The sequence below is a fragment of the Notothenia rossii genome (assembly GCF_949606895.1).
Source record: "Notothenia rossii genome assembly, chromosome: 1".
In the NCBI taxonomy this organism is placed as follows: domain Eukaryota; kingdom Metazoa; phylum Chordata; class Actinopteri; order Perciformes; family Nototheniidae; genus Notothenia; species Notothenia rossii.
Genome location: NC_136912.1, coordinates 67,180,317 through 67,206,790, shown reverse-complemented (window position 1 = coordinate 67,206,790; position 26,474 = coordinate 67,180,317). Strand labels below are relative to the sequence as shown.

Genomic DNA, 26,474 nt, shown 5'->3' with positions numbered 1-26,474 from the left:
TCCGATAGTGGGCCGCCTCCTTACAGTATTTATTGTCACTGTGTTTCTGCGTCTTCATGGCTGTACCGACAGTGGGTTCAGAGTTCAGTTGATATAAAGGTGAAGGCTCCAGATGGTTGAGGTTTTCAGGAAAACTTGATTTGGGTTTTTTTTTTTCTATGGCTCTAGAACTTCTCGGGTTTCAGAGTCTCTCTCGACCTGTCGGGGGACGCCAGCGCCACATAAATCACACTTTACTTTATAAACCCTCCGCTCTCTGAAGTCCGGCCCAACACACACACACGCACAGAAACACACTTCTCCCCAATGGAAATGTACTTCTATAAGCCATTTCTGCAGTTTGGAGCCCGGCTGGATGCCCTAATCTCAGCAGCCTGTATTTTCTCATTTTTCTCTTGTCATAATCCAGAGCACACTTTCTTTTCAAGGGGCCCCCCTCAAAGGAGTTCTGACAATTATCATTATTCCCATTTTAAAACGAAGCAGTGGGTATAGGATCATGTGAAAATGTAAAGAAGCTTCTATTGTGTTGCTTTTCTACATCTACTAATTAAACACATACATCAAAATGTTCAACAGCAGAGCAGTTAACATTCTGAAAAGGGCCATTGTGCATAAAACGTTTTTATTCTTTGTTTCGCTTTATGAATTCTATTCTCTCTTTTTTTTTTTATTATTATTATTGATGCATCAAGAGGCATTTTAAAATGTGTATTACTGATGGAATCCAACTTTATGAAGTAATGAAAAGACTATAACTTGCTTTTCATGAAAAAAATTAAGAGAAACAATGTTTAAAACAAGTAGCTTAAATTGAGGACTTCAATCTCTTGGTAAGGATGTATTGCTGCTAGCATCAGGACATTAAAGCATCATCATTATTGAGAAGAGTTTAAATCTGCAAGTAGATCTGGAGAAGATGTGTAGGAAACACTAAAGTAACTCAAAATTGACCAAGTAAATCTATTTCATTACATTCCAACAATGTGTTTTGGTATGACATAATTCAGTCCTATTTATCTGATTATAATTTGGCCGAAACTGATCCTAAATCTGCTGTGGGGGACTTCAAACGTTGACCTTGGGTCTGGGACAGACAGGACGGTGGTCACTCTCCCTCTCCGAGCTTCTACCTCCCGACTAATTAAAAAGGCTGCTTTTACTGCCTCTCCCTTCAGACGGCCAGATGTGACCGGAGCGCTGTAAAATCTCAAAGCGCTTTACAGAAACACTTACTGCACTTTCAAAAACCACTTGCAAAAGCGATGAGAGTCCCAAAGTGCTCCCTGTGTTAAATTCCTTCCAGGAGCTTCAGTCCTGATAAGTCATTATCTAAAATGAGCACAAAATACAAGAAAAACACACTTTTTTAAAGAATTTATTTTAGTAAAATATCACCTTTTTTAAATATTTACCCCATTTAAATCACTTTAGATGCTTACAATCAGGCGCTCAGGCCCACATATTTGAAGTTTAACATCAGATTATAATCATATATATTATTTTCGACACATTGTGCAGCCAGAGAAAGTAAACTGCATAATCCCATGCAGCTGAAAGCATCTGTACATACATTAGCAGATATCATCTTACCCTTCAGGAGGCCCGCTGCTCCTCCACTGCACTGACAAGAGCAGAATTAGCTTTGTGAAACACGAGCCCGCGCCGGCCTAACATGTTCATCTACAACACATGAGACAGAAGGGTTTATGTTTGGAATAAAAATGGATTCATACCTCCTTCCCATCGGCGTGAAACTGAGACTCTCCAGGAAGTAAACGGGACCCATCTTTCACTGTCGCCCACAACGACCAAGAACTTGGGAGTACAACCTGTGCTCACAGAGATGATTCACATGTGATGTAAAACCACATGTTTAGAAGAAGAGATTTCTTTCCTTTGGAAGACATAAAAAGCAAACCGATTGAGGATAATGGTTGAAAGATACTCCAAATTACTCAGCAGCTGAATATGATTCTGTCTGGCCCTGCAGGTACACACACTGAGAGCCCTTTGAAAATGTTCTATCATTTACCCGACAAAAGATGTCCACATTCGCCAAGTGTTGCCTACATACAAGCCATGAAAGAAATAGGCGTAAACAACTTCTGATTATTAGTTTGGTAAATAAAATGTCAGAAAATGATGAAGAATATCTATCCCAGTTCCTCAAAGGTCTTTAAATGTCTTGTTCCGTCAATCCAAAACCCAAAACTATTCACATAAATATGATATAAATAAAAGAAAAGCAGGACATCTCAATAATTGGTACGCAATAGTTGTTTCTGCCATTTTTACAATTATTAAAATAATTGGCAAATATTTTTCTGTCAAACTAATCCATTAGACGCCGACTAAAAACATAACTATATGATCAAAACATCACATGATTATTAACCTGAGCAGCTGTTTGATGTAGTAAAACGCTGCTAATCTGCAACAACAAAAGCCTTTTGATGGACGTGCAAGACTGCCCACAGTATCTGTTATTGCTGATTCAGTGTTTTAGCCCATATGGGATAAATATGACAAAACGTGAAGCTGCTATAAAAATGTCATCTTAGTGAATAACTGAAAAAGGATGTGCTTAATTTTTCAAAATGTAAAAACCAAAATAATAATATAAAATAAAGACAATGGATGCAGGACAGAAACCCCCTTCCATTCACCCGAGCTCCTCCCTATGGGGAGCCAAAACGTATTTCGCACAAATATTTAGTAGCGTAAAAGTGTCATTTTTGGGAGAAATGTTGGTCTGGATGATACATCATTGCTTTCCACATACAGTGGACAAAGTGGTAGTATTAGTGTTTTAAATGAATGCCCACAGTGCAGTTTGTGCAATAGTCCCACTATCTTCTGTCTTTTTGGCATCAAGAGGCCACAATTTCACTCTGAAAACCGTTTTCCAGTTTTTTACAGTCTTGTTCGGTCTTTGGTGGTTCAGTCATCGGGTGGTGCTCCTGCTGGACGTCACCTCCCTTCTCCTCCTCATCCTCTGTGGGTTTACAGTCCTCACTCGATTGCACTGTTCCCTCCTGTTTCTCCAGCGAGCCGTTTTCTTGTTTCTGCGTCTCCACACGGCCTCCTCTCTCCTCTTCTCTCTGCTTCTCCAGCTCTTCCTCGGTGGTCTGCAGGTGCAGCTGCTGCATCAGCTCCTCCAGCTTGTGGGCCTTGCGCAGCTCGTTCTGCTGGATGATGGCGCAGAGGTGCTCCGTCAGCTGCTCCTTCACCTCCGTCTTCTTGTGCAGGTCCAGCTTGCTCTGCACGTACTCCACCTCCGCCTTCTCATAGCGCTTTCTGAGGGACAATGGAAAGGAAATGTTAAATAGAACAAGGCTGCACAACTTTTTATTTAAATGATGCATTGTCCATCATATTTATCTTTTCCATATAATGAATCAAAATGTACAATGTAAGACTTTTATCAATCCCTGAGAGGAGCTTCAGTTGTTCAGTACTCATGTCACATATTCCTCTTAATGCTTTCTTTATGTGAAAACTTAACCACGTGAGTGTAAAAGATGGACAGAAATAAAGCGAGGATTCCTATATTTTTGAGAGAAAATATTCAGCAAACATATTAAGGACATGGCTAAGTAGTGTTGGGATTTTTTTGTTGAGAATTTGGTGCTGTGCTGATATGATAATTTAACCAATTAGTTTGAACATGAAACAAAATGTCTAGTATACTTTGGTTCCAGCTTCTTGTCCGATTTCTTTCTTCTGTTTTAGATCCCTTTTCACATTGAATATATATTTACATTTTGGACTGTTTGTTGTAGAAACAGCTCATCAGCTTCAAACAATATTCTTTGAAGTATAAGATTGAATGTTTGTATTGATGTGTTAAGCAACCTAGTTGGAATGATCAGATCCAGAATTGTCCAATTCTAACATTTGAGAGCCTTTTGTTTTATGAAATGTCAAAATATGTTATGTAGAGAAGATATTTATAGTTTTGAGTCTCTGGTATTGTATTGGCACAACCCCCATCATTCCTCCAACGATCTCTGAATGCAGAAACAATTTAATTGCGAGAAACAGGACGTCACATGCAGTTTGGACACGCTGCAGTAACTAAACAGATGATGTCAAACATTTCTCCTCGGAGGGGGGGTTTATGTTGTGCCTCAGCGAAATCTACACAATTGATTGTATCAACATAATCATAACACAGTCCAGTGAGATGACCGTGTGAAGGTCAGGTCCTCTTCCCATTATACAAACATCCGTAATGAAGAGCGTTTCATGACTTTGAGCTAATCTGGCTACACAAGAGACTGAATGAGGAAATCACAGCTACAAGGTCAAACAAAGCGGCTCTGGGTAATTGCTGGAAGAAAAAACAAACAATATTTGAATCACACTTTACACATTCTGTGACTGCAGCGAAAGTTTTTAGGCCGCACTGATCAAGAGTAAAATAAATAACTAATTATGTTGGTTACATTTAGCTTTTTATTCAGGGTTTTAGTTCTAATCCTGTTTCATTAGTCTCTGTGTGTTGGCTCTCGAGATCATCGGATCAGTCTGCTGTTTTTCAGTGTTTGAGAACATGTGGATAACAATCGTTGGAAGAATACAGGAATACTGGAATCCATCTGCAGGGGGCAGCATTAACAGTGGAAGTCCAATTTATTATATGCTAATTTTTCAAATTCAAATCTCTGTAAAATATGGTGTTTAGAAGAAAACAAATCCTGAGAACTTGGTGGCAGTTGAATGACATCTCATCTGTCCACATGTTGAAGTGTGTTTTAGCAAACCCCAAAAGTTTCATCATGTTGAAGTAAACTTAATAAGTAGAGTTGTCGCTTCCTCAATAAAAGTTTGCAAATTAAATTCAACAGTGGCAGGGTGTCAGCTCTCTTTACGACTACTTAAGCCTACACTCTGTGATGCTGGTCTGTCCTTGAGGAGCGTTCAGAATAGAGAGAGAAACACAGTGAAAGCTTTGATTATGTATCCAAAACACTGGTCCTAGGTGTCACTATGAGACATGTGATGCCCTTGTGGGTTCATCTGGAGAGGGTGTGGCTGTGCTGTGTCCAGCCTTGATTGCAGTAACGCAGGGCACCTGGGTCTGGTGCCCTGCAGCTCCTTAAAGTCTCTCTGCTCCTCTCTGTCTTCTCTCTGCTTTTGTCCTACAGGTATTTGTCCTACCCGGTTCTGTTGAGTATGCTATGAGTTACTTGAGTTGCTTTACTTTGTGCACCTCAACACCCTCACACATACAGGACTGTCTCAGAAAATTAGAATATTGTGATAAAGTTCTTTATTTTCTGTAATGCAATTAAAAAAACAAAAATGTCATACATTCTGGATTCATTACAAATCAACTGAAATATTGCAAGCCTTTTATTATTTTAATATTGCTGATTATGGCATACAGCTTAAGAAAACTCAAATATCCTATCTCTAAATATTAGAATATCATGAAAAAGTATACTAGTAGGGTGTTCAACGAATCACTTGAATCGTCTAATTAACTCGAAACACCTGCAAGGGTTTCCTGAGCCTTGAAAAACACTCAGCTTGGTTCAGTAAACTAAATCACAAGTATGGGGAAGACTGCTGATCTGACTGCTGTCCAGAGGACCGTCATTGACACCCTCCATCAGGAGGGTAAGACACAAAAAGAAATTTCTCAAAGAGCAAGCTGTTCACAGAGTGCAGTTTCAAAGCACATCCACAAAAAGTCTGTTGGAAGGGGGAAATGTGGCAGGAAACGCTGCACAACCAAGAGAGATGACCGCAGCCTTAACAGCATTGTGAAGAAGAGTCGCTTCCAGAATTTGGGGGAGCTTCAAAGACAGTGGACTGAAGCTGGAGTCCAGGTATCAAAAGTCACTGTTCACAGACGTGTCCGGGAAATGGGCTACAATAGCCGTATTCCCATGGTCAAGCCACTTCTGAACTCAAGACAACGGAAGAGGCGTCTGACTTGGGCTAAGGAAAAGAAGCACTGGACAGTTGCACAGTGGTCCAAAGTCCTCTTTTCAGACGAAAGCAAGTTTTGTATTTCATTTGGAAGTCAAGGCGCCAGAGTCTGGAGAAAGGCTGGAGAGGAGCAAAATCCAAGTTGCTTGAAATCCAGTGTGAAGTTCCCACAGTCAGCGATGGTTTGGGGAGCCATGTCAGCTGCTGGTGTTGGTCCACTGTGTTTCATCAAGCCCAGATTAAATGCAGCTGTGTACCAAGAGATTTTAGAGCACTACATGCTTCCGTCTGCTGAAAAGCTCTATGGAGATGAGGAATTCATTTTCCAGCATGATCTGGCACCTGCCCACAGTGCCAAAACCACCAGTAACTGGTGTACTGACCATGGCATTACTGTCCTCGATTGGCCTGCAAATTCCCCTGACCTGAACCCCATAGAGAATATGTGGGGTATTGTGAAGAAGAAGCTGAAAGACACCAGACCCAACAATGCTAATGAGCTAAAGGCCGTTATTGAAGCATCCTGGGCATCCATAACACCTCAGCAATGCCACAGGCTGATTGCCTCCATGCCACGCCGCATTGATGCAGTAATCCGTGCAAAAGGATTCCCAACCAAGTACATTAGTGCATTAATGGACATTTTCAAATGTTTGATTGTGTTTTGCTGTTATAAATCTTTTTTTTTTTACTTGGTCTGAGGAACTATTCAAATTTTTTGAGATAGGATTTTTGAGTTTTCTTAAGCTGTATGCCATAATCAGCAATATTAAAATAATAAAAGGCTTGCAATATTTCAGTTGATTTGTAATGAATCCAGAATGTATGACATTTTTGTTTTTTTAAATTGCATTACAGAAAATAAAGAACTTTATCACAATATTCTAATTTTCTGAGACAGTCCTGTACATGTCCATGCAACCCTCACCCTGCATTTACACTACGGATACCACTGACGTCCACACCTCATGCTTTACTTACTTTGCACTTTAATTAATTAGGTTAATTTGAATTGTTTGCTTAAATCAGTGGTTCTCAAACTTTTTCTGTCAGGCCCCCCCTTTGGAGAAAAAAGAAAGTCGGGCCCCCCCAAACACAAATAGTCACGTAATGGGCCAAGTTAACCTTTATTCAAATACATCAATATGAACGTGAGCATTCCTTTCAAAAAAACAAACCATCACTTTGCTAGAACAGTGATAATAAAACAATGCTCCATAAGTCTGTGTGGTAAAAAATAATAATACATAACACAATTGTGCAATCCCTTTGCTAGAACAATAAGTTATACTTTGCAATCTGTGCAAAAAAATGAAAAGAAAGAAAATGCTGATATTTGGCAAAAAAGTGTGTCTTATCACAGCATTAGTGGATGCAATAGTATTTGCTGGCATTAGCATTAGCATTAGCCAAGCGCACAAATGGAGATAGACTAACTTATGGCAATACAAAAAAAAACATGGTAGCGGTGGAGATGAGGAGGTGTCGGCGTTCTGGCGATTTACTCGGAAGGCTTCAGTAGAAGCAGTTGGGAGTCCCAGCAGCTTCTACTGAAGCCAGTCCCCAACTCCGGGGACTTCGGGTATACGCCGTGAAGTTGTTTGCGGCCTGCCAGTAAACCCAAAGCAGAAGAAGAAGAAGAAGTGGCGTCAGCGGCTTCATTTGCGTAATCTTCCCTCAGGGACTTATTCCGGTGTGAACGCGATCTGCTCTTTCGTTCCATGGGGGTACTAAGTGCTGGGAACTAAGTACGGCAAAGTACTTGGTGTAAAAGCGGCTATAGCCCAGGGTTACTTTGTTCAGGGGGACTTGCTGGTGCGTAACTGGGTGCCCTGTGTTGGTGACGCAACACCCTCACACATACATGTCCATGCAACCCTTACCCTGCATTTACACTACTGATACCACTGACGTCCACACCTCATGCTTTACTTACTTTGCACTTTAATTAATTTGAATTGGTTGCTTAAATAAACATATTTTTATTAACCATTGATATGGTGTGCCTCCCACTTTGTTGTGGCCTTTTGAGTCAGGTCATAACAGACATGTGAACCAATTGATTTAGAGCGTTACAGACTAAAGACAGCTTGCTTCAAAATTTTGCAGCAGCTCCCAAGCAATCAGAGTACAACCTGAAATCATGCAGAATACACACAGTTTGTTGCATTCAGGGCCGGTTGTTTTGAATCTGAGGTTTTGAGCACATTTAAACATGTTTTTAAATATGACAGCAGATTAATATTGTGAGTTGATGATGTGTCTGTCTGCATTTTATTCTCCATACTGTGCTACATTAATCCAGCCATTTGCCCCAACGTTTGACATCCACAAAAAGAAGGTAACATTTTATGAGACTCATCTAATTAACATGCAATGATTCTGCAAGAGCGCCACTATCACAGTGTGAATGGGCCATTGGGATTGTAAGTACTTTACATATAGAGCTGCCCCCTTTTCTTGGCTCAAATTGAAACACTAAAGAAGTTTGATAGATACCTGTTTCTAAGACCCCATTTACACGGGAACGTTTATTCACCGTATGCCTTTTCAAAAAAGTCTTCCGTTCACATTCATTCGATTCATTTAACGTGTCCGTTCACACGAGACAGCTGGAAACGCTGTAGTACATATGCTGGGTCTATAAGTGGCGCTGCTGCCGCCACAAAATACACCAACAGCAGCGAAGAAGACCCCGGAGCATGGTTGCCATTCTGTTTATTCTCCGCGGTGGACGGCGTGTGCTCCTACTATAAATCTCACCAGTTGTCCACCAGCAGATGAAAAACACCCACCTCTCCGCCTCTTCCAAGGGACGAGGGAACCGTGCGGCAGAGTTTCCGTTAACATTTTTTTTACGCCGGTCAACATGTCCGTTAAAGTTTAAATCTTCCGGACAAAATTAGAAAAGTGCCGGTTCTTTGATATTTATTGAGCTTTAAAAAAAAAAAAGCTCAATAATAAAAAAAACGAATCTATATAATAATAATAATATGAGAATAATAAACGGAGCCTCTCTTTTCCTCCCCCTCTTCTGACAGCTCATCAGCTGATCTCTGAGCAGGAGACGTGGGGAGAGGGAGACGTGGGGAGAGGGAGACCGGGCTATTTCATCGTTATCAGAAAATGATCGTATAGAGGCGTAGACACGGAGCCGTTTGCCTCCCCAGAGTGTTCCGTTTGCAGATCTATCCACCTTGGGACCCATTATTTTTTGCGGGGTCCGTTTCTATCGTTTTGTTACGACCTCGTGTAAACGAAAGGGCTATATGCAAGAGAAACTATGCGTATACAACCCGCTTCGTCCTCGTGTAAACGGGGTCTAAATCTCTCTAACACTTAAATAAGGGCTTGTATGAAGTGTTGCAGTGACTATATATTTTTGTAGTTACCATTGCAAGGGCCATTTCAGTAAATTAGTAAAGTAGAGATTTCAGAAAATTATAAAAAAATAACATCCGTGGCAGAATGGCAGAACATTTATGATACTTGCATGTTTTCTTCAGCAGGATAATCTCCACATATTAACACCACTGCCTTCTTTTTTTAAACCTAAATGCAATCAGCAGAAACAAAAATGCTAACATGAGGCTATAAACAAACTCCATCACTCATGTCATTTTGCGTCACCGCTGCTAAACTAAAGGCGGACTAGTGTTCATTGTGATGACGTTTAGTAGTCTCATTTGGTCAATTGTAAGCAGTTATCACTGTTATGATCCTACATAGAAGCTTTGGACATTCATGAGTGGGGTATTTACTGACGCATTGTATGTCATAGAACATGTGAAAATCTATTGATCTTGTATTAACTACAGAACTTATTTCAGGCATCTTAACGACATATGCCAACTCAATTCGAGGTGTTATGACTCATTCCTTCACGACTCTATAAGAGCTTACAGCCAGGGAAGATTTGGGGGATTTTTCTGATTTGGATTCCTGATCCTGAGTCTGTAGCTGTTGTCATGTGCACAACCTTAGCTTAGTTTCTAGAGTTGGTTATTATCACAAGATGTCTCTCTACCTGGCACCGGAGAACTCCCAGCTGGCCTGTTCTATCCGGCTTCTTAGGATGCCGATATCATTGGACACCATGTCATCGAGGGCCTGGAGCTCCTTCTGGATCCTCTTCAGCTTCACAGCCTCTGCCTGAGTTTGTTTGGACCTGTGGAAGATACAAAACTCTTATATTTCTTCATTTGGCCTTAATGTTGGGCTTACTTTCATGAAAACAGGTTGCACACTACAGTGCCACAAGATATCCAGACTTACTTCTCAGCAATAGTTTTTGTCAGCAGAGCTTTCTTGCGCTTATTCCTCTCTTCGATTAGCTTTTGCTCTTGCTGCAGATGCTCCAGACGTGTTTGTTCCCGTCTGTAATCAAACAGAGAAATGAACACACCAAATGCATTAATATTTTTTAAATGCCCAACAAAAACTAAATCCACAGCATGAAAGGAGGTTTGGGTCTCCTATGGCAGAAATAGTTCAAAACAAGTATGCAAAGGCAGCTTGATGCAAAGTAAATAAAAGTTGCCTCGAATCCAACAGAAAGGTTTGGTGGTTATTCAAAAATAACGTAGATACATAAAAGTTTAAAGCAGGGGTTCCCAACCCCCGGTCACCCCAGGTGTTACTGCCGGGCCGCGAAATAGCTGTGAGTTTATCGTAATATTTGCAGAATTATAAATATATAAAAATATTTTATAATTTTTGCACCAGTCATATTATTTCATCCAGTAGCCTAGTTAAACTTTCACCAGAAAACCGTTGAAAATGGCTTTTATGATGTTCCGAGGGATTCGGCAGCTCAGCCTAAGGTCTCAGCTTCTTGTGCGCATGAGAAAGTTACCGGTGCGCCAAGTAGGAAGAGGAGCGCACAGGAGACAACCGTTTGATGCAGACTGTTATGTTAATGTGGGGAAATGGCAGTGCATACATTATTTGAGATATATTTCAAACTCGGACTTCATTTTAGGGACATGTCGGCCAGGGGTGTAGAGCTATTTGTTTAAGCACCGGATTGGCAAAACAGGAGTAAACCAGTCTGCCTTGATCTATGAATTCATGTCCGGGACCTCACGGTATCTGCTGCCCGCAGCTGTTTTATAGAAGGAAAACCTCCTTCACTTCATGAAATGGCTGCAGCATCAGGAGGCAGCGGGACGTGTAACTCCGCCTCTGAGAAGTGCAGCACCGGCGGGTAAAGAGCTGTGCCTTTTTACGCACCGCCTTCTCTGTGTTTACCTTCATCAGAACAGCTTAAGAGTGACTGCAGGCTGCTACGTGTTAACCACACACACCTCTACACACATCGAACTGCCCGATTACTCCCCCTTTTATTAGTTTTATGAAGGAGATGTCCAGTCACCAAGGCGCATGATGTGTGTGTGTGTATGTGCTCTGCTCAGCTCAGCTCTGTGTTCCGTGTGTTTGTGTCTGTCCGACACCGGCATTTGTTTTCAAATGACCATGAACAGTAATTTACACAAATCTGGCTAACTCCATAGGTAACCTATATGCGGGTGTTCCCAAAAGAAGTTAGTTTAATCTTAATCTCGATGTAGTGCTAAATGCTATCCGATTGCACCGGAACGAAGGTTAGAAAAACAGCCCTGTTTTCAGCTTCGTGACAATGCATTTACAGCTGATCCAAGAGGCTTTTTAACTTGTATATTAGGCTTAAGAAGTAGTATAACTTAATCACAAACATTCAAAAGCAACATATCTGTAGATAAATGGTTTTCACTGGACAGGAAAGGGATGGAAAAACTTTTATCTGGAAAATAAATTGTCAACCAAATGTAGTGAAATCCCAGCAGTAAGTACAATAAGGAAAACATACTAACAGTGCCACCTCTTGTTTCTCCAGCTCTTTGACGGCCGGGATCTCCTCTTCTGGAGCCGGCTTTATTTCGCTTGGTTTAGGTAGCACCCCCTGTCTGACAGCCGGAGCTGCTGCTGCTGCCGAGGCTGTGGGCTGAGGTTCAGGCTCTTCCCTTGGCGGCGGTTTGGTGAGTTGTTGCTCCGGTGAGAGACAAGGAGACGCGTTTTTTTGAGCGGCCATCTGAAGAGCATTCTCCCGCTGTATCTGCTGTCGACTCCGGTTGGCTAGAGCTGGCTTTCGTCCCCGGGCAGCCGCAGCGGCCATCGCGTCTGGAAACACATGCAGCAGAAAAAATGTCACACAAAACGATTTCGACTTAATGTAAGGTTTTATTTCAAAACATGTCAACAAGTGGGGGAGCTAGAGTCAGAAGCTAACTTCCAAGGCTATAATTAGCAGGAAGAGATGTAACCTTTCGGCTGCATCTTCCGTAACTCCTCGTCAGAAAAGCCGGCCCAGCCGCTCATTTTACAGCTTCACGCCTAAAGTACTGCAGGTAATACAGCAATAATTATGCATGTAGTAAATATTTAGTTTATTGACCTGAAATAGTCATTTTAAACTTCTAAAAGACGGATAAACTGTGAAGCTCAAAACCTCTCCGCCATATTTGTTTATTAATGCCACGTTAAGGACCCAAAAGAAGACCCGTGAGGTTGAAGTTACAGATGTCGCCTGAATAAAAAGAAAATAAACACTCGCGTAATGTGAATTTAAATAAAACAATACACATTGCTATCATCATATACAATCTTTATTACAGATAAAATATTATTCTAGATTTTGTATGCACCTTAAGACGTAAAGGTAACTTTGTAGATTATAATACGAAGGGCATATTTATGGTGTACTACATACTAGCTCCATACATCTCCTTTAAAAGTTCCCTTGAATAAATTCAATTGGTATTTATTTGCTTTGGGTTAATAATAATACTAATAGTACAGCATACAGTTCACCTAAACGTTCTTCATTGAGAATGTTACTTTAATACAAGTATGTCATCATGAAAATGTTGTATTTAAAGTACAAAAATGTACCCTGTTGCTGTTACTAATAGTAACTATTATGTTATATCATTTGATTATTATTATTAGGATACTCATGCATTAATGTAAGATATGTTACTTTGGTAATTGGTTGAAATGGGAGTCATTTTGAACAATTAATTATCAATCATTTTCAGTTAACTAGTGATAAATGGTGTCCCAATTACCCGAAAGCAATGCCTTCATAATATTTGTTTTGTCCAACCAACAGCACAAGCCTCAATATTATTACAGATAAATTCCAATCATAACAAATATTCAAAGGAATAGCAGCAGTTTTGTCTGCAAACATCTTAATTTGAAAAGTAACTAAAGCTGTCAGATAATTTAAGTTAAGTAACATTTACTATATTTCCCTCTGAGATGTAGTGAAGTAGAATGATAAGGTTACTTATTAAATTCCAACCTCGGAATTTCCTAATCAGTACACTAATTTCCTAAAGATACTGATGCAAAAAGGCTGCACATAATTCATGGTGTTCATTTCATTTTCCGCCAATTTTCCGCTTAATTTCTCATCCACTGCCCCGTCTAGCTCTTTTCTTATAGAGTGACTGCCCGTGTGTCAGAGGGGTGAAAGGTTAATTAAAGAAGTGCTTCATGTGAAAGCAGCATGACATTTAAGTGGTTGTACTGCAAAGGAGGGCAAAAAGAGGGCTACACACACCCTGTGTGCAGAGTGTGGTTTATTATACTACGTCCCCTTTTGCGAATCAGCTGGTTGGTATACAGATATGAAAATAAACTAGAATCAACCAAAAACAATAAATTAAGCAGAAAGGTTTCTCCTTAGATATTTCATTATAAATACTTTTTACCTTAACCCATCTATCCATCCAAATTGACTTTAATATGTTAATTTTTAATTCCCAAATGTCTAGCAAGTCTACAAAATCAGGGCATCAGGCTGACTTGAGGAACAGCAGAGAAGATGAAAAACAATCCATTAAGGTCGAATGGTTTAAGGAATAGATTCATGAGCTTGAAGGCTCATTACAAGTCAAAACACAGAATATATTTTCCCTGAATACCTTGCATGTTTTAGCGATAGCCTTTGTACCATGTTTCAGTGGTTAGAACAGTCTGCTATTATCAGTCCCAATATTACATTAGGGGTCACCATTTATTACTTGGTATGGTTACGCCTTAAAGTGATGTCTGACTTTCAATCAGACTTTTGAAGGTTCTTATGCCTGCCATGTCATGTGCTTTTCTTGTGAATATCGCCTATTAACTCATACAAATTAACAGCAGACGTATCATGTCTGGTGAGTAAGTCACGGAGGTGGAGCCTACGGACATGAAACAAGACAGAAGGTATTTCAGGACTTTGTAGAAAAGGGCTGAGTTCATATGATTTGATTTTTACTGCTTCCTTCACCACTGTCATTTAGCACACATCATCACACACTGGGTTCATTCAGCTCTAAATTCCAGCATTACTGTCATTTATGTATGACTTTGTATGGACTCCTTATTTCTTTCAGTAATTGGTTCAACATAAAGCATGTCTTTTTAACCTTGGCAGCGCTGAAGAGTCGGAGCAATGCAAAAACAATGACCTCTGCTTGGCAACTAATAAAAACTGGCCTCCACATCTTTTTCTGCATCTGGGGGCCAATTATGTGCAAGTTAAAAGGCAAAACACCTCAGGAGGGCATAAATCGCCGGCAGAGTGGAGACAGGGCCAGGCATGGAGGCCAGATGGCAGAGAGACAACCTCTCCGGGTTCAGAGTGTGTTGATGCAGCGGCGGCGGCGGGCCGAGGATGGGACGGCCTTGGATCCCTGATTAGTGAGCGCCAGAGGGGACCACATGGCTCATTATTGAGGTGACCTGTGGAGGCACATCAGGGTTAGAGGTGGGGGAAGTGTATAAATTCCCTGTAGGAATGGGTGGAACTGATAGGAGAAAAGTAGGTTACCATGATGGCTGCACTCAGTTCAGAAGTTCAACATGTCAGATCTGTCGTCCACGTGTGTCGAGACCATAGACGAGACGCGTCTTCGAAGAACCAGAGAAAGTTCCTCCTCTCTCTTACACAGCCATTGGACATAAATCTGAAGTTTCACGGTTAGTTTAACTAAAAATGTATTTCCTGGGTAGGAACCAGAGAGATTAATTGAGTAAAACCTTCAAGCATCAACTCAATTACATGTTACAATGGCAAATAGTATTCCATTTACAAAAACAATAAGGAAACTCAATCCAAAAAAACAAACTATAGTAGTTATTGTTACTTGAGGTAATTATCTGGTTCTTTGAAAAAAGCAAAGCATGTCGAGGTTTAAACTGAAGGAAATAAGTCAGCTATGAGTTCGGGATGAATTCAGCAACTATGGTAATGTTTTCTTCCCAAAGGCTATCCCCTCCATTGAAAAGCCCTTACCTTAACAACTATAAAGAGACACAGCACACCAAGCTTTGGCAGTTTAACATGTCAACATGAGGTACATGGAGCTGTAGTGCAACTTCTATGAACAAGCAGTATACTCCTATTAGCTATTCTTTCTGGGGTTACAGATGAAATTAGGACTTTTCCCCAGCACTTTGAGGTATAGGAGATGCAGCTTTAATGTCTTAAGATAACACAAAGGGCAGACTTGAAACAGAGCTAAAAACCAATGGCAAGAAATGATCAATCAATTACAGAAACGTACACATTTCATTTAGTCAACAAACTGAACAGACAGGCACACAAGCTAGCTAGCTTACAACTAACATAGTCGGTGCATTGTCTGTTTTGGGTGAATCACCACAAATTGCAAAAAAAGCAACTTAACGGTCTCAAATGAGGCAACGGCCAGACGTAATGTTGCTGTCTTTTAGCATGATAGACTGCATGGTTTTGCTATAAAGGGAACCAACCAGTTTAAGCTAATTAGCCTACCAGCTACAGTTGATAAATCTGCTAGCTTTCATTTAGGTTAAAAAAAATAAAAATTGCAGGGCTATACAAATACAAATGGCCCTATGCTGTTTTAGGAATGTTAATAACGGAGATACATTTAAGATACGTTGAAGAAGATTGACTGCTTGTGGTGCTGGATGATTTAACATGTGTGGTAAGTATGCACCTGACCTTTGCCCTCCCTGTTATCCACAAAGACATACAGCCCGTGGTGCTCAATCAAACAGGAAGCGCTGTGAAAAATAAACAGCCAATCCGAGGAGACACGTCTCAAACCTGAATGAAATTGAGGATGATTAGGGGTCAGGCTGTCGCCGTGGCTCTGAGCTAGAAGCTGGAAGAACTTCTAATTGCCGTTTAAAAAATCTGTCTGCCGGCTCGACGCTGACCCTCGTCCCGGTCAGAGCCCCTCCTCTCCGCTCAGCTGCTGCTCTGAATTTGTTCATTTCCATCTCTGACCTCTCGTTCCGCCATCTGCAGCCAGTTTGCAGCACTAAAACAGCGACCTGACATCATGCACACTGTTTCCCTTTATCTCTCAATCTCCGCACCCTCAGCGTCTGTTTTTCAATCTTACTGTTTATTTCTCTGCCCTCTCTGTTTTCTCTGGAGAAGAAAGTGCTACTTGGATTAAATCCACAGTTTTATCTGCTCCCTTTCAGTGGTTCTGTTTTGTCTTTGGCTTTGTTTGATGATATTGGACTTAACAACCTTGATTGACCTTCCTATTTACTTATTCTACTTTATTTCTTTAAATTACTTAAACATTTTAGACAATGTCACATGTGACCCTTGGTGTTGCTGAGGAAAAACATTTACAACATTACAGATTTCCTCACTTAATTTTGCTAAAGCCATATTAAACCTTGTAATAACACCAGTAGTCCATCAATACCATTTCCTCCTGACCGAGCTTTTAGTCTGTGTGGTGCCAACTTCACGCCAAGCCCTCTTAATGTTCTTGGAGAGTGTCCCTGATCCATCTAAAGAGAGGTCTGTTGCTGCAGACTGTGAGGAGTCTCACCTGTAAGGGGGCCCAAACAATGCCTCCCTGTCTCACCTGCCTCCCAGCTCTGTTTCCCCTGGCAGGCGGTTTGGTGTGCGGGCTCTTTTATACAAGCCAGTGAGCTCATGGACATCGTTCACGTTTTCAGCGCTTTTCAACAGTCCCTTCATCAGTCTGACGTCCAGACGTTCGGGTTCGTTCTGGGAACTGAGGCTTCAGCGAGCAGGGCGGACGGGTGAAGGTCAGGAGTGGAGTCGACTGTCGACTGTCAGTTTGTGTTAAGATGAAAAGTACAAGCAGCTACAGACACCCGGACAAAGAGAGAGGAAGGCAGGAGTAGAACAAAAGGACACAAGGGAAGTTCTAGAAATGTAAATAAGGAGACTGCCTGAGGCATTCAGACCATTCATTTAGGAATCTTAAACAAAATGCAAATATGAACTCTCTTTGGGCTTCTCTGCCTTTAAAAGTATTTAAACGAAATACATGACATATATTAATTTGGGTATCAATCCAATCTCAGTTATCGTAGCATAGTCTTGGACAAACACAGGAAGCAGGTAGATCAAAACTGCCTTTTCTTTAATTCCGAGCTGCATCTTGTGTGTCAACACTGACACACAAGTAATAGGTTTTATGATCCAATATCTAGGCCAAACTGTACACAGTACGAAAACAACCTCTTGGAGTAAGGCAAATGACCTCTGTTTCTCAGGTTCTGGGACCGGGAGTCTAAGGCAGGTATGCTTGGATGAATGGTTGTGTCAAAGTGTCTGACTGTCACACCGGGGGTCACTGTTTGCATCCCATCGTCCAACTTTGTTGATTGGTTTTGGAGACCTAGTGATAGAACAGCCATAGAAATAGTCATTTGAGGTTTATGGAGCAGTTTCTGAAGCCTGACCACACTTACAAATTGACAACTCTGGCTCATTCCTGCATCAAACCCAGCTGATTCTGTTTCTCATCAGTTATGTCCTATAGGTGGAGTTTTTGTATTTGTGTTTTTTTAAACAGAGTATGATTCTGGAAAAAGGTTTCTAGCATATGTTTGGAACTTCTTGAGGACACCTTGATTTTCATAGTAACCTCATTCAAGTCGTTAAATGTTTGGTTATTATAACTCGTGAATTAATATGCAAATATGACACTTTTTTAAATGTTAAAATAGGAAAAGAATGTGATCGGGGTATTGAATAGAGCATACAACCACAAGGCAGTTATTCTAAATGTTATATCACAGGGTCAAGCTAGCTGTTTCCCCCTGGTTCTAGTCTTTATGCTAAGCTAGGATACTCACATCTTGAATCTAGCTCTGTACTGAACACACAGTTTAGCCTAGTCTTGTTAAAACATCTGTTCCCATGCAATAAAACCACAGTCAGTGACCTTTTGAGAGAAACATATTCTCTCCAGGATTATATTTGTTTCACAAATATGTTGGTAATCATAGTCTACTAAAGTCTGCTTGGTTGAAGGGTTGAATGGGCGAATAAAACACAGGACTCTTAGGGGAACGCTGTTTGTGCCCAACCCAAATCCAAAAGCCTTGACTTGCATTAAGAACTGACTTAGAAAACTCCTAATTGTTTTTTGCCAAACCATGATGTTTTGTGTACAAAACGCAGAGCCTAATTGGGGAGAAAATATGTTTACCTCGAAGCGTAAGAACGTATTTTATTTTTTACGGGAAAATCATTTTGTCAGAGGCAGGGTTGCTCAGACATGAGATTCATATTGCTGTTATCTTGCTCTCCGAAGAAAAGCCAATATCCGTACAAATGTAGGGGCCGTTATCGAGCCCCAAAAGACCATCTCTAATATCCATGATTAATGAAAATGACAGGGAGCTGGAGGCACTTGTTTATAAAGGCAGGTTATTGGCTGCAGAAGGGGAGTGTTTTGACTTTGGATTGACCCTGGGTGAACCTGACTAAACAGCGTCAGAAAGTTTGGGACTTTTTTAAACAGGCAATCACACGTGATGACAACTGATTCATTAGGCCCCGAGCTTTGCCCAGAAATCCCCATAAAAAGACCTCGATCCAAGTCTCGTAGAAGCTCGTTAGGGAAAATGTGGCCTCACACACCAGAGCTCAAATAAAGACACAGCTGTCTGCAGCATGGCCTCCAACAATTTGGCCGCCGAATCAGATTCTTAATCAAATTATTTTTAGCTATGGCGCATTTAATCCACTGTTGTTTTATTCATTAGCCGTTCCACAGATTTATTGTGGCTCTGGCGGCCCTTACTGTCTCTCATCTCAGCCATTTCCCAGAGTGTAACACACACACATCTGGTCCCAATCAAGGAGAGAGAGGCAGAGCGAGAATGCCTATTAGCAGCCTCTGGCATAGGTGCATTGCGAGCAGTGGCGCCCCACTGAGTTTCTGGTAGTTTTGAGCTGTATACAAGCTCTAAATCAGCTCATTTGCCACACCCTTGATACCTGGTTTCATTAGGAGGCGAACAAAAAGAACAGGAGTCATGGATTTGGATCTTTTTTTGGCAGTGTTGGAGGTAAGGAGTTCCCGCTGAGAGCAGAGTAAGGAGATTTATGACACAGAAATGCAGAGCCTCTGCTCAGTTAATCACATTAAACCCAAGTATGTGTCGTGTTTGTGGATATGCAAAGCAATAATGACTCATTGTTCTAAAGAGAAAAAGCTGTTATAATTACTTTAATTTATGCCCTTCCTTTGTTAGGTCTTTTAATGTTCTTCATAAACAATAACATAACACTAATTTGATTTTTTTTTATTAATCTGACTGTAAATAGGATCACTGGATTGGAGATTTAAAACATTACAAATGTGAGGTGAAACCAAAAGGTCACACAGTATATTCCAGTGAACTCCAGTTAACAAGCTTTCATTAAAAGTAGCAGCCAGTTGCTAAAAGATCCCTGATGCTGTGTTGTCAGTGAAACATGTGTTGGAATTTTAATGTGATTGTTTTGATTTCTGGTAAAAATTATCTTTGTTTAAATATTTTTGAATAAATGATGAGAAACAATCCGATCCAATGAACTTTCAACCCCCTTAAAACCACCATGACCAAAACCACACCCATCATCACACACACAATTCATCCTCTAACCTAAGAGGACTGGACAACATATTTTCACTTTCCCCCAAATAAAAGCATTATTTTTCTTAAAATGTACATGTTCCAAAAGGGTCTTTAATTTCCAAAATGTCCACACTTCAAAACAATGTTCTTACTTTTTCCAAAAATGTTCCTTATTTTGAATAAATACCCTTCATTTCGAAAATAAAACCCGCTATGCCCTCTCTATGTTCTCAATTTTAAATTTGGCCCCACGTTTACTATATATTCCTAAATTTCAAAAAATGCCCTTACTTTCCCATGTTATCTTTATGATCCAACAATATCTTACTTCTAGAAAAATATTCTCAATCTGTCAAAGACATGCAAATGTAATGAAATGCAAAGTTAGAAATGTAATTTACTCACTACACAAGAAGCAGAGTGGAAATTACATTCAATAAACTGTATACTGTACATTATTCTCAAGTCGTTCATAAATGTTTATAGGCTTTTAACAACCACCAAGAGTTTTAATTGTAATTTTATAAAAGTATATTTACACTGAATGAGTCTTCCACAGGAGCTACTTGCTGAACATAAAACAGGAAAGGGTATCTAAGGGGATGGTTAACTGGAGGGTTATGATGTAAACTGACACACACACACACACACACACACACACACACACACACACACACACACACACACACACACACACACACACACACACACACACACACACACACACACACACACACACACACACACACACACACACACACACACACACACACACACACACACACACACACACACACACACACACACACACACACACACACACACACACACACACACACACACACACACACACACACACACACACACACACAGTGATCAAGACATCCTCCCACAAACACACAGTTAATCAGATCCAGAGAGTCTACGAGCTATTCCCCTCAGAAACCACCTCCATATTTTGTGGCCTGATTCTAAACATCCTGACGCTTTCTGCTCCGGGTGACAGATTCCTGAGCTGCAGTATCAAACCACAACCCACCAGCTGATAGCGGGGGAGTGGGAACATGGTGGTCTGGTACCATGGGAACCAGTTATAGAGATTGGCACACATTCAAAAAGGTACACTGGCATATCATGGACACAACACACAGGACCAGGCACGTTGTAAGACATGGCACATGTAAGAAAGGCTCTTTAGATACAGTATGTGTGATTACTGGAGAGGTTTGCCTACATTCAACATTAGTTCATCGTCTTTACTGTAAGTGTTGGAACCCTCAAGAACACTTGTGACAAAGCTCAGAGAACAAACATGGCAGCAGAATGAATGTGGATTTAGAGTTTTTGTTCACATGTCCTTGTGTTAAAGTTGTTCTACTCAAAGGAAGTTATAGGAGGTTTTTAGGCTAGGAATGTGCAGTTTGGTCTAATGTCAGTCCTTGGCTCAAACTTTTGAACATCCAACAAAAAACAGGATTGCCGCCAACACAATAAGTTCTGGTGTTATGCTTAGTTTAGTCAGACAACTCGTGTTTTAAATGTTTATTAACACTAGCATATAGTTTGAGTCTTGCAGTTTAAATAGAGTACCAGGTTTACGGAGAATGTTTGGTTGGTTGTTTTAGGCAGTAAGGCATATCACGGGTGCTCGAGTTGACTGCCTGAACCAGATTGCAGGCTTCGCTCTATTTCCTATAAAATATCAGACTGAACAAAAAGGAAAAAGACCTAGAAGGGCAGTCGGAGATCACTGACCTCCAAGGCCATTTCCATAAGAGAAAACAATTATACCTGTGATTTGCTACAAACCGAAACACATTACCTCAAGGCGGAGGTCAAATCCTGAATTCAGCCTGATATTCAGTCCAGAAAAAAGCTACCATGACCCAGAGGTCAGAACTGTTTGTGAAACAGTATTGATTAGATGGATTGATGGATTTGCTGAACTGATGTGGTTAATTTTATCATGAGAGAAAATAATAAGTCCACACAGATCCCTTTGTGTGAACAGCTTTAAAGAATCTCTTCTTGCCATCTTCACAGGGAGCAACAGTCAAGCACAATAGACTGCCGAGTAATTTGATTTCTGCCGTTTGTTTATCTAATTTGAGTTACAGCCCCATAAATGTATCTGCTGTCGCCACCGCAGCAGTTTTTCTTAACGCCCGTCTAAATGTATTCATGAAATTAGCCGTTTGAATCTGCGGCCAAACGCTTTCATCAGTGCGTTTGTTGGTGTTCATCATTTCTCAAAGAGCTTATCCCTCTCTGTGTCTGTCTCTGTCTGTTAGTGACATGATTACCACAGCACCACATCACAGCCCGGCACTGTTAAAAGTCCCACATTTAACATAAACATGAAGGGTTGCCATGGGGAGGACTGCCCACTTTCTTTCCTATGGTCGTCATTATCAAGCACCTCGAACGCTACACAACATTTTGATTTCCACAATAGTCCCCACCAAAGCTACACAATCTTCACTAATTACTTATGTCAATCAAATACTCCTGATATAACCTAACCTGAATCCTGTGAGTCCCGAACTCCTTAAATGTCAAAAGGTTATGGTAAGATATTTTCTCTTTTGAAGAGTCACTTTTCCTGCTGATGTCATCTGAACTGACTGAATCACATACTTTGACTCATTAGGACTCCTCCACGCTAACAAATATATATTTTAAGATGCATTTTATGTGTCACAGTGCTTTTCCCCCCTTTGCGTTTTCACATTTTTTTCTAAAACAGCCAAATCTACTCTCACCAGCATCTGGTACAAACATGGTCCGTTCCTCTTCTTGAGTCTCTCAGCAGGATACTTCTTTGTTTTGTGTCCAACGACACAGAGAGAACTTGTTAGGTTTTTGGATGCAGCTAATCGCGCCAAACAGATACAGGCGACAACAGATTGAACATCTTACAATAGCAATTTCAAAAGTTCAGTTTCCATGCAAACAATAACATGAACGAATATTTATTTTATACATTTCGGGTTTTGCAAAACAGCAATTCCTCCTCTTTAATGCAAGTTGTCATTCACTGCAACCACAACATTCTTGAGCATAGAGTCAAAAATGAGAACAAAACATTTTAAGGGCTCAGTTGTATGCGAGATCAGGTGCGGACCGACAACCAGACATACACCCTAAAGCTGCAGTCACATGATAGGCGATTTTCTCTTTGCTCACCACGAAGTTGGTTGCAGAGACTTGCAATGTTAACAGCCATGTTTCTATGATCAACTCCTTTGCTAGCTTGCACTGCTACAATCAGCTTGTATCTGATTGGCTGCGTGTCGAAAGATCAGCAGTAATGAGGTCAAAATTGAAATAATTTGAGCGCCTGGTGACAAGGTTAGCACTTCCGCCTAGTCGGATGGCACTGCTCTGTCCATAGATACATGCAGAGCCGTTTTACCGCGTATTATGTGAATGCACCTTAACCCATGACCGAACACATCATTTACGATAACAAGCTATGTTGCATTTTCGGATCTTTTGCCACTAATGGTAAGTTAAAAACAGATACCATAACATTTGCTTTCAATCCAATAACATGTCATAAAAGGGCCAGGATCAGTACAGTAGAATGGAAAAGCTAATTTAGTCCATATTTGTCTGGATATGGCAGCTGAAATGCTTATTATTAAAGGACCTACTGTGGCTTGAATTGTCGCAAAGCCAACAACGGAGAGAAAAACATGCATTCCCACGTTTATCTGCATTTGTGTGAACGTGGTCTTATTAAAAAAGTGTTGCACCTTTTTTCTCATTTACACCCCTGAACATAACTCTCTCTCTTGTTCAGTATTTTCTCTCATCACACAGGTCCCCTGGAGCCCCATGAATACCCATATGTTTGTAATTACATCTCTTTAGCCACCAGTGACATAGAGGTGCCCTGGCACAGATTCACTGGCAGCCAGTGCCTCTGCCTTAATGTTTGTGCCCCCTCCCAACCCCACCACGCCAACCCCTGTGCCCAAAATAGTTTAATGAGGAGCCTTTTAATGCCTTTATTATAGCAGAAACTGGCACCATGTGCCGAAGCCGAATGCCACGCCGCCCCCACCTCAGCTCACTAACTAACCGCTAGAGGTAATAATGTGTGAGCGCCTTGCCCTCAGGATTGGGGAACATTTAAAGCCTGTGTTGCCATTTTGTTTTTAATAGGCTAACCCTTAACCACACACTGCCGCACGCACCTACCTCTGCATACATCTCGCTAGCATGCAAAAAAGCATTCATGCACAAACACACACTTACTGTATACAGCTGTGCACTAATCAGGCCTCCTCGGGGGCAGTGATTTACTACCCGGGACTATTTTATTAATTTAATTACGCATTTACAATCATTCTTCTCAGAGGAAAACAGGGAGAAAAGTGCTGCCTGTGTGTTTTTTTGCGGAGGCAGACAATCTTGTTTTATTTTATGGCCAAAAGAGAAAGATGTTATTTTTTTATTTTACGAGTAGCCTCAAGGTTTCCTTAATGTGTTAGAAACACAAAGGGTGTGTCCTGTAAAGCAGAGGTTTTTAAATGCTGTTTTTGTTTGTTTGGTTTCTTCTCTTTAAATTTCCACCAGCACGACGAAGGAAACAATCACTCAAAGCAAAACAAATGAGAAGCCTTTTTTTCTATTAATTTTCTAAACTCAAGCTATCTGTCAAAAAGAAACAATGCCGGGCCTTCTTACTGAATCATGAGGATCTGCTTATGTTCCACACTTAAAGGGCAAATCAAAATTGTCCATTAGTCAATGTAAGACAGCTTCCCACATTGCAAGAGTAAAAGTGAGTTTGGGTCAGAAAAGCTGTGAGATGAAATGAAGTGGAAAAAAAATAGTCACATTATTGTTTATTTATGAAATAATGCAGAAACTCAGGAAAGCTGTTTACCAATCATGGCTGGGCCATTAACTTACTATAAAAGATTCATTATTTTGCTGACTAATTAATGTAAAATTCAACACAAAGTTTAATAGGTTTTCGAGAGACTCTAATCTAATGCTCTAAGTTAACAAGACACGAAACGAAAACAACTTAAAATGTGTCCAAGTCGGAACCTAAATGATAAATTGAGAACATATTGGTGTCAAGACCTGATATTGTGGAACAGACTGTGCAAAAGGAGTCAAGACCCTGCTCTTGTCAAGAAATTTGACAAAAACAAGACCCATTTTGAATACTTGAATTTTCAGAAACACTACTGTACTCCCTCAGAGTTTTTAACTCCCCCCAAATTGCCATTCCAAACCACTCAAGTCACATTAACACATTATGACATTACAACAGTGTTTGACAGTTAAAAGCAGAACAAGTTGAGGAAGTTCAGACACAAAAGTCTTGCTAGTGAAATGTGTTAGTGAACTTGTGGTGAGCGCTGCTTTATCCTGAAGGCCTGCTCTCTCCCTTGTGTTGTAATGTTTACCAAAGAATACACTGTACCAAATCTCAATTCTCCACTGGGTTGTGACCTCGAGCTGTTCGTGGGCGTATCACGCCAATCATCTCATCACCTTCCTCCACCGGGGCTGGTCAGAAAAGCCACCATTTGCATGCATGGATCTGTCGTTAGCATGCGGCCATCAGCTCTCAGGGAGGTTCGTCTGCGGTGGAAAACGTCAGTCAGCCGCCAGTGTCTGACAGAGCTCATTACTCACGTTACCGGCTGACGATGGCAAGGAGCCTCGGCTTCAAGTCAAGACATCCAGCATCGCCTGTTATTTGGGCCCTTCAAGTGCCAGGGCAGAACACACACAGACAGCGTAGCCACCAGGAATGTGTGTTTGCCTTATTTCTGTTGATGTGTAAGAGCAGCGAGGGAGAAGCATCTGTCTTCATTTTCCCTGAAACTCTATATATGCAGAACAAGCCTTAATGCTGTCATTACACGTACTGTCTTATTGCTGCAAATCAAAACCATGGTCATTGAATCAGTAATAGATATGGCTGACAGTCACTGTGTGTCCGTGTGTGCATGTGTGTGTGTGTGTGCGTCTGTGTGTCAAACGCAAAGGCGTGTACAGATTATGTACAGGGCCGGGGGTCATTTTTGGAATGGGCACCTCTTTTTGAACACAGGCTAAAAAGGAGCTCTTGCTGTGCTATGGATACAAAATTACATTTATGGGCATGCGCTCATGGATTACTATTTCAATTATGGGGTGGCCTTGAGTAATATAGTTCACCAAAATTAAATACCACAAATATCAACCAGCTGCATTCATCTACATTTGTCATCGTCTAATTGTTCTGACCACATCTAGTGGCGACGACAAAAAACGCTTCTTTCTTGTAGGATAATCCACATCGGCCTATTTTGACATTCACAAGTCTATAATATTTCAACGTTTATACGTGCAAAACAACTTCTATGAAAACCCGACCTACAGAACAAGAGAGGAGTGCACGCCAGGCACAGCAAACCATTAAAAAAAGTTGGTTTTGCAGCCGGTCAAAGAGGAGGAACACATGCACACACAAGGAGAGCTCTTGGAATTAGAGGGCCACTTCGGCCAAATAAACAGGGACAAATGCACAAACCAAAAAAGTGGTTAGCCTCCTAGAAGGGCATTTGGGCAAAAATATAGGCGCACCTAGT

General features: G+C 40.9%; 1 protein-coding gene across 2 annotated transcripts in view; it reads right to left on the bottom strand.

The window, feature by feature from the left end:
- Window positions 1-1,362: 1,362 nt before the first annotated feature.
- gorab (golgin, rab6-interacting) overlaps window positions 1,363-26,474 on the bottom strand; it is a 35,033-nt gene continuing 9,921 nt past the window's right edge. Inside the window, exons 1-5 of one of the 2 annotated variants that reach the window (XM_079676525.1) lie at window positions 12,246-12,461; window positions 11,796-12,102; window positions 10,219-10,320; window positions 9,971-10,111; window positions 1,363-3,300 (exon numbers count right to left, since the gene is read on the bottom strand). In XM_079676525.1, the coding sequence (XP_079532651.1) occupies window positions 2,874-3,300; window positions 9,971-10,111; window positions 10,219-10,320; window positions 11,796-12,102; window positions 12,246-12,300 (1,032 nt within the window). In that variant the 5' untranslated portion in view covers window positions 12,301-12,461 and the 3' untranslated portion in view covers window positions 1,363-2,873. Of the gene's footprint in view, window positions 3,301-9,970; window positions 10,112-10,218; window positions 10,321-11,795; window positions 12,103-12,245; window positions 12,462-26,474 lie in introns of those variants that run through there. The other variant, XM_079676524.1, reaches the window with a different exon arrangement.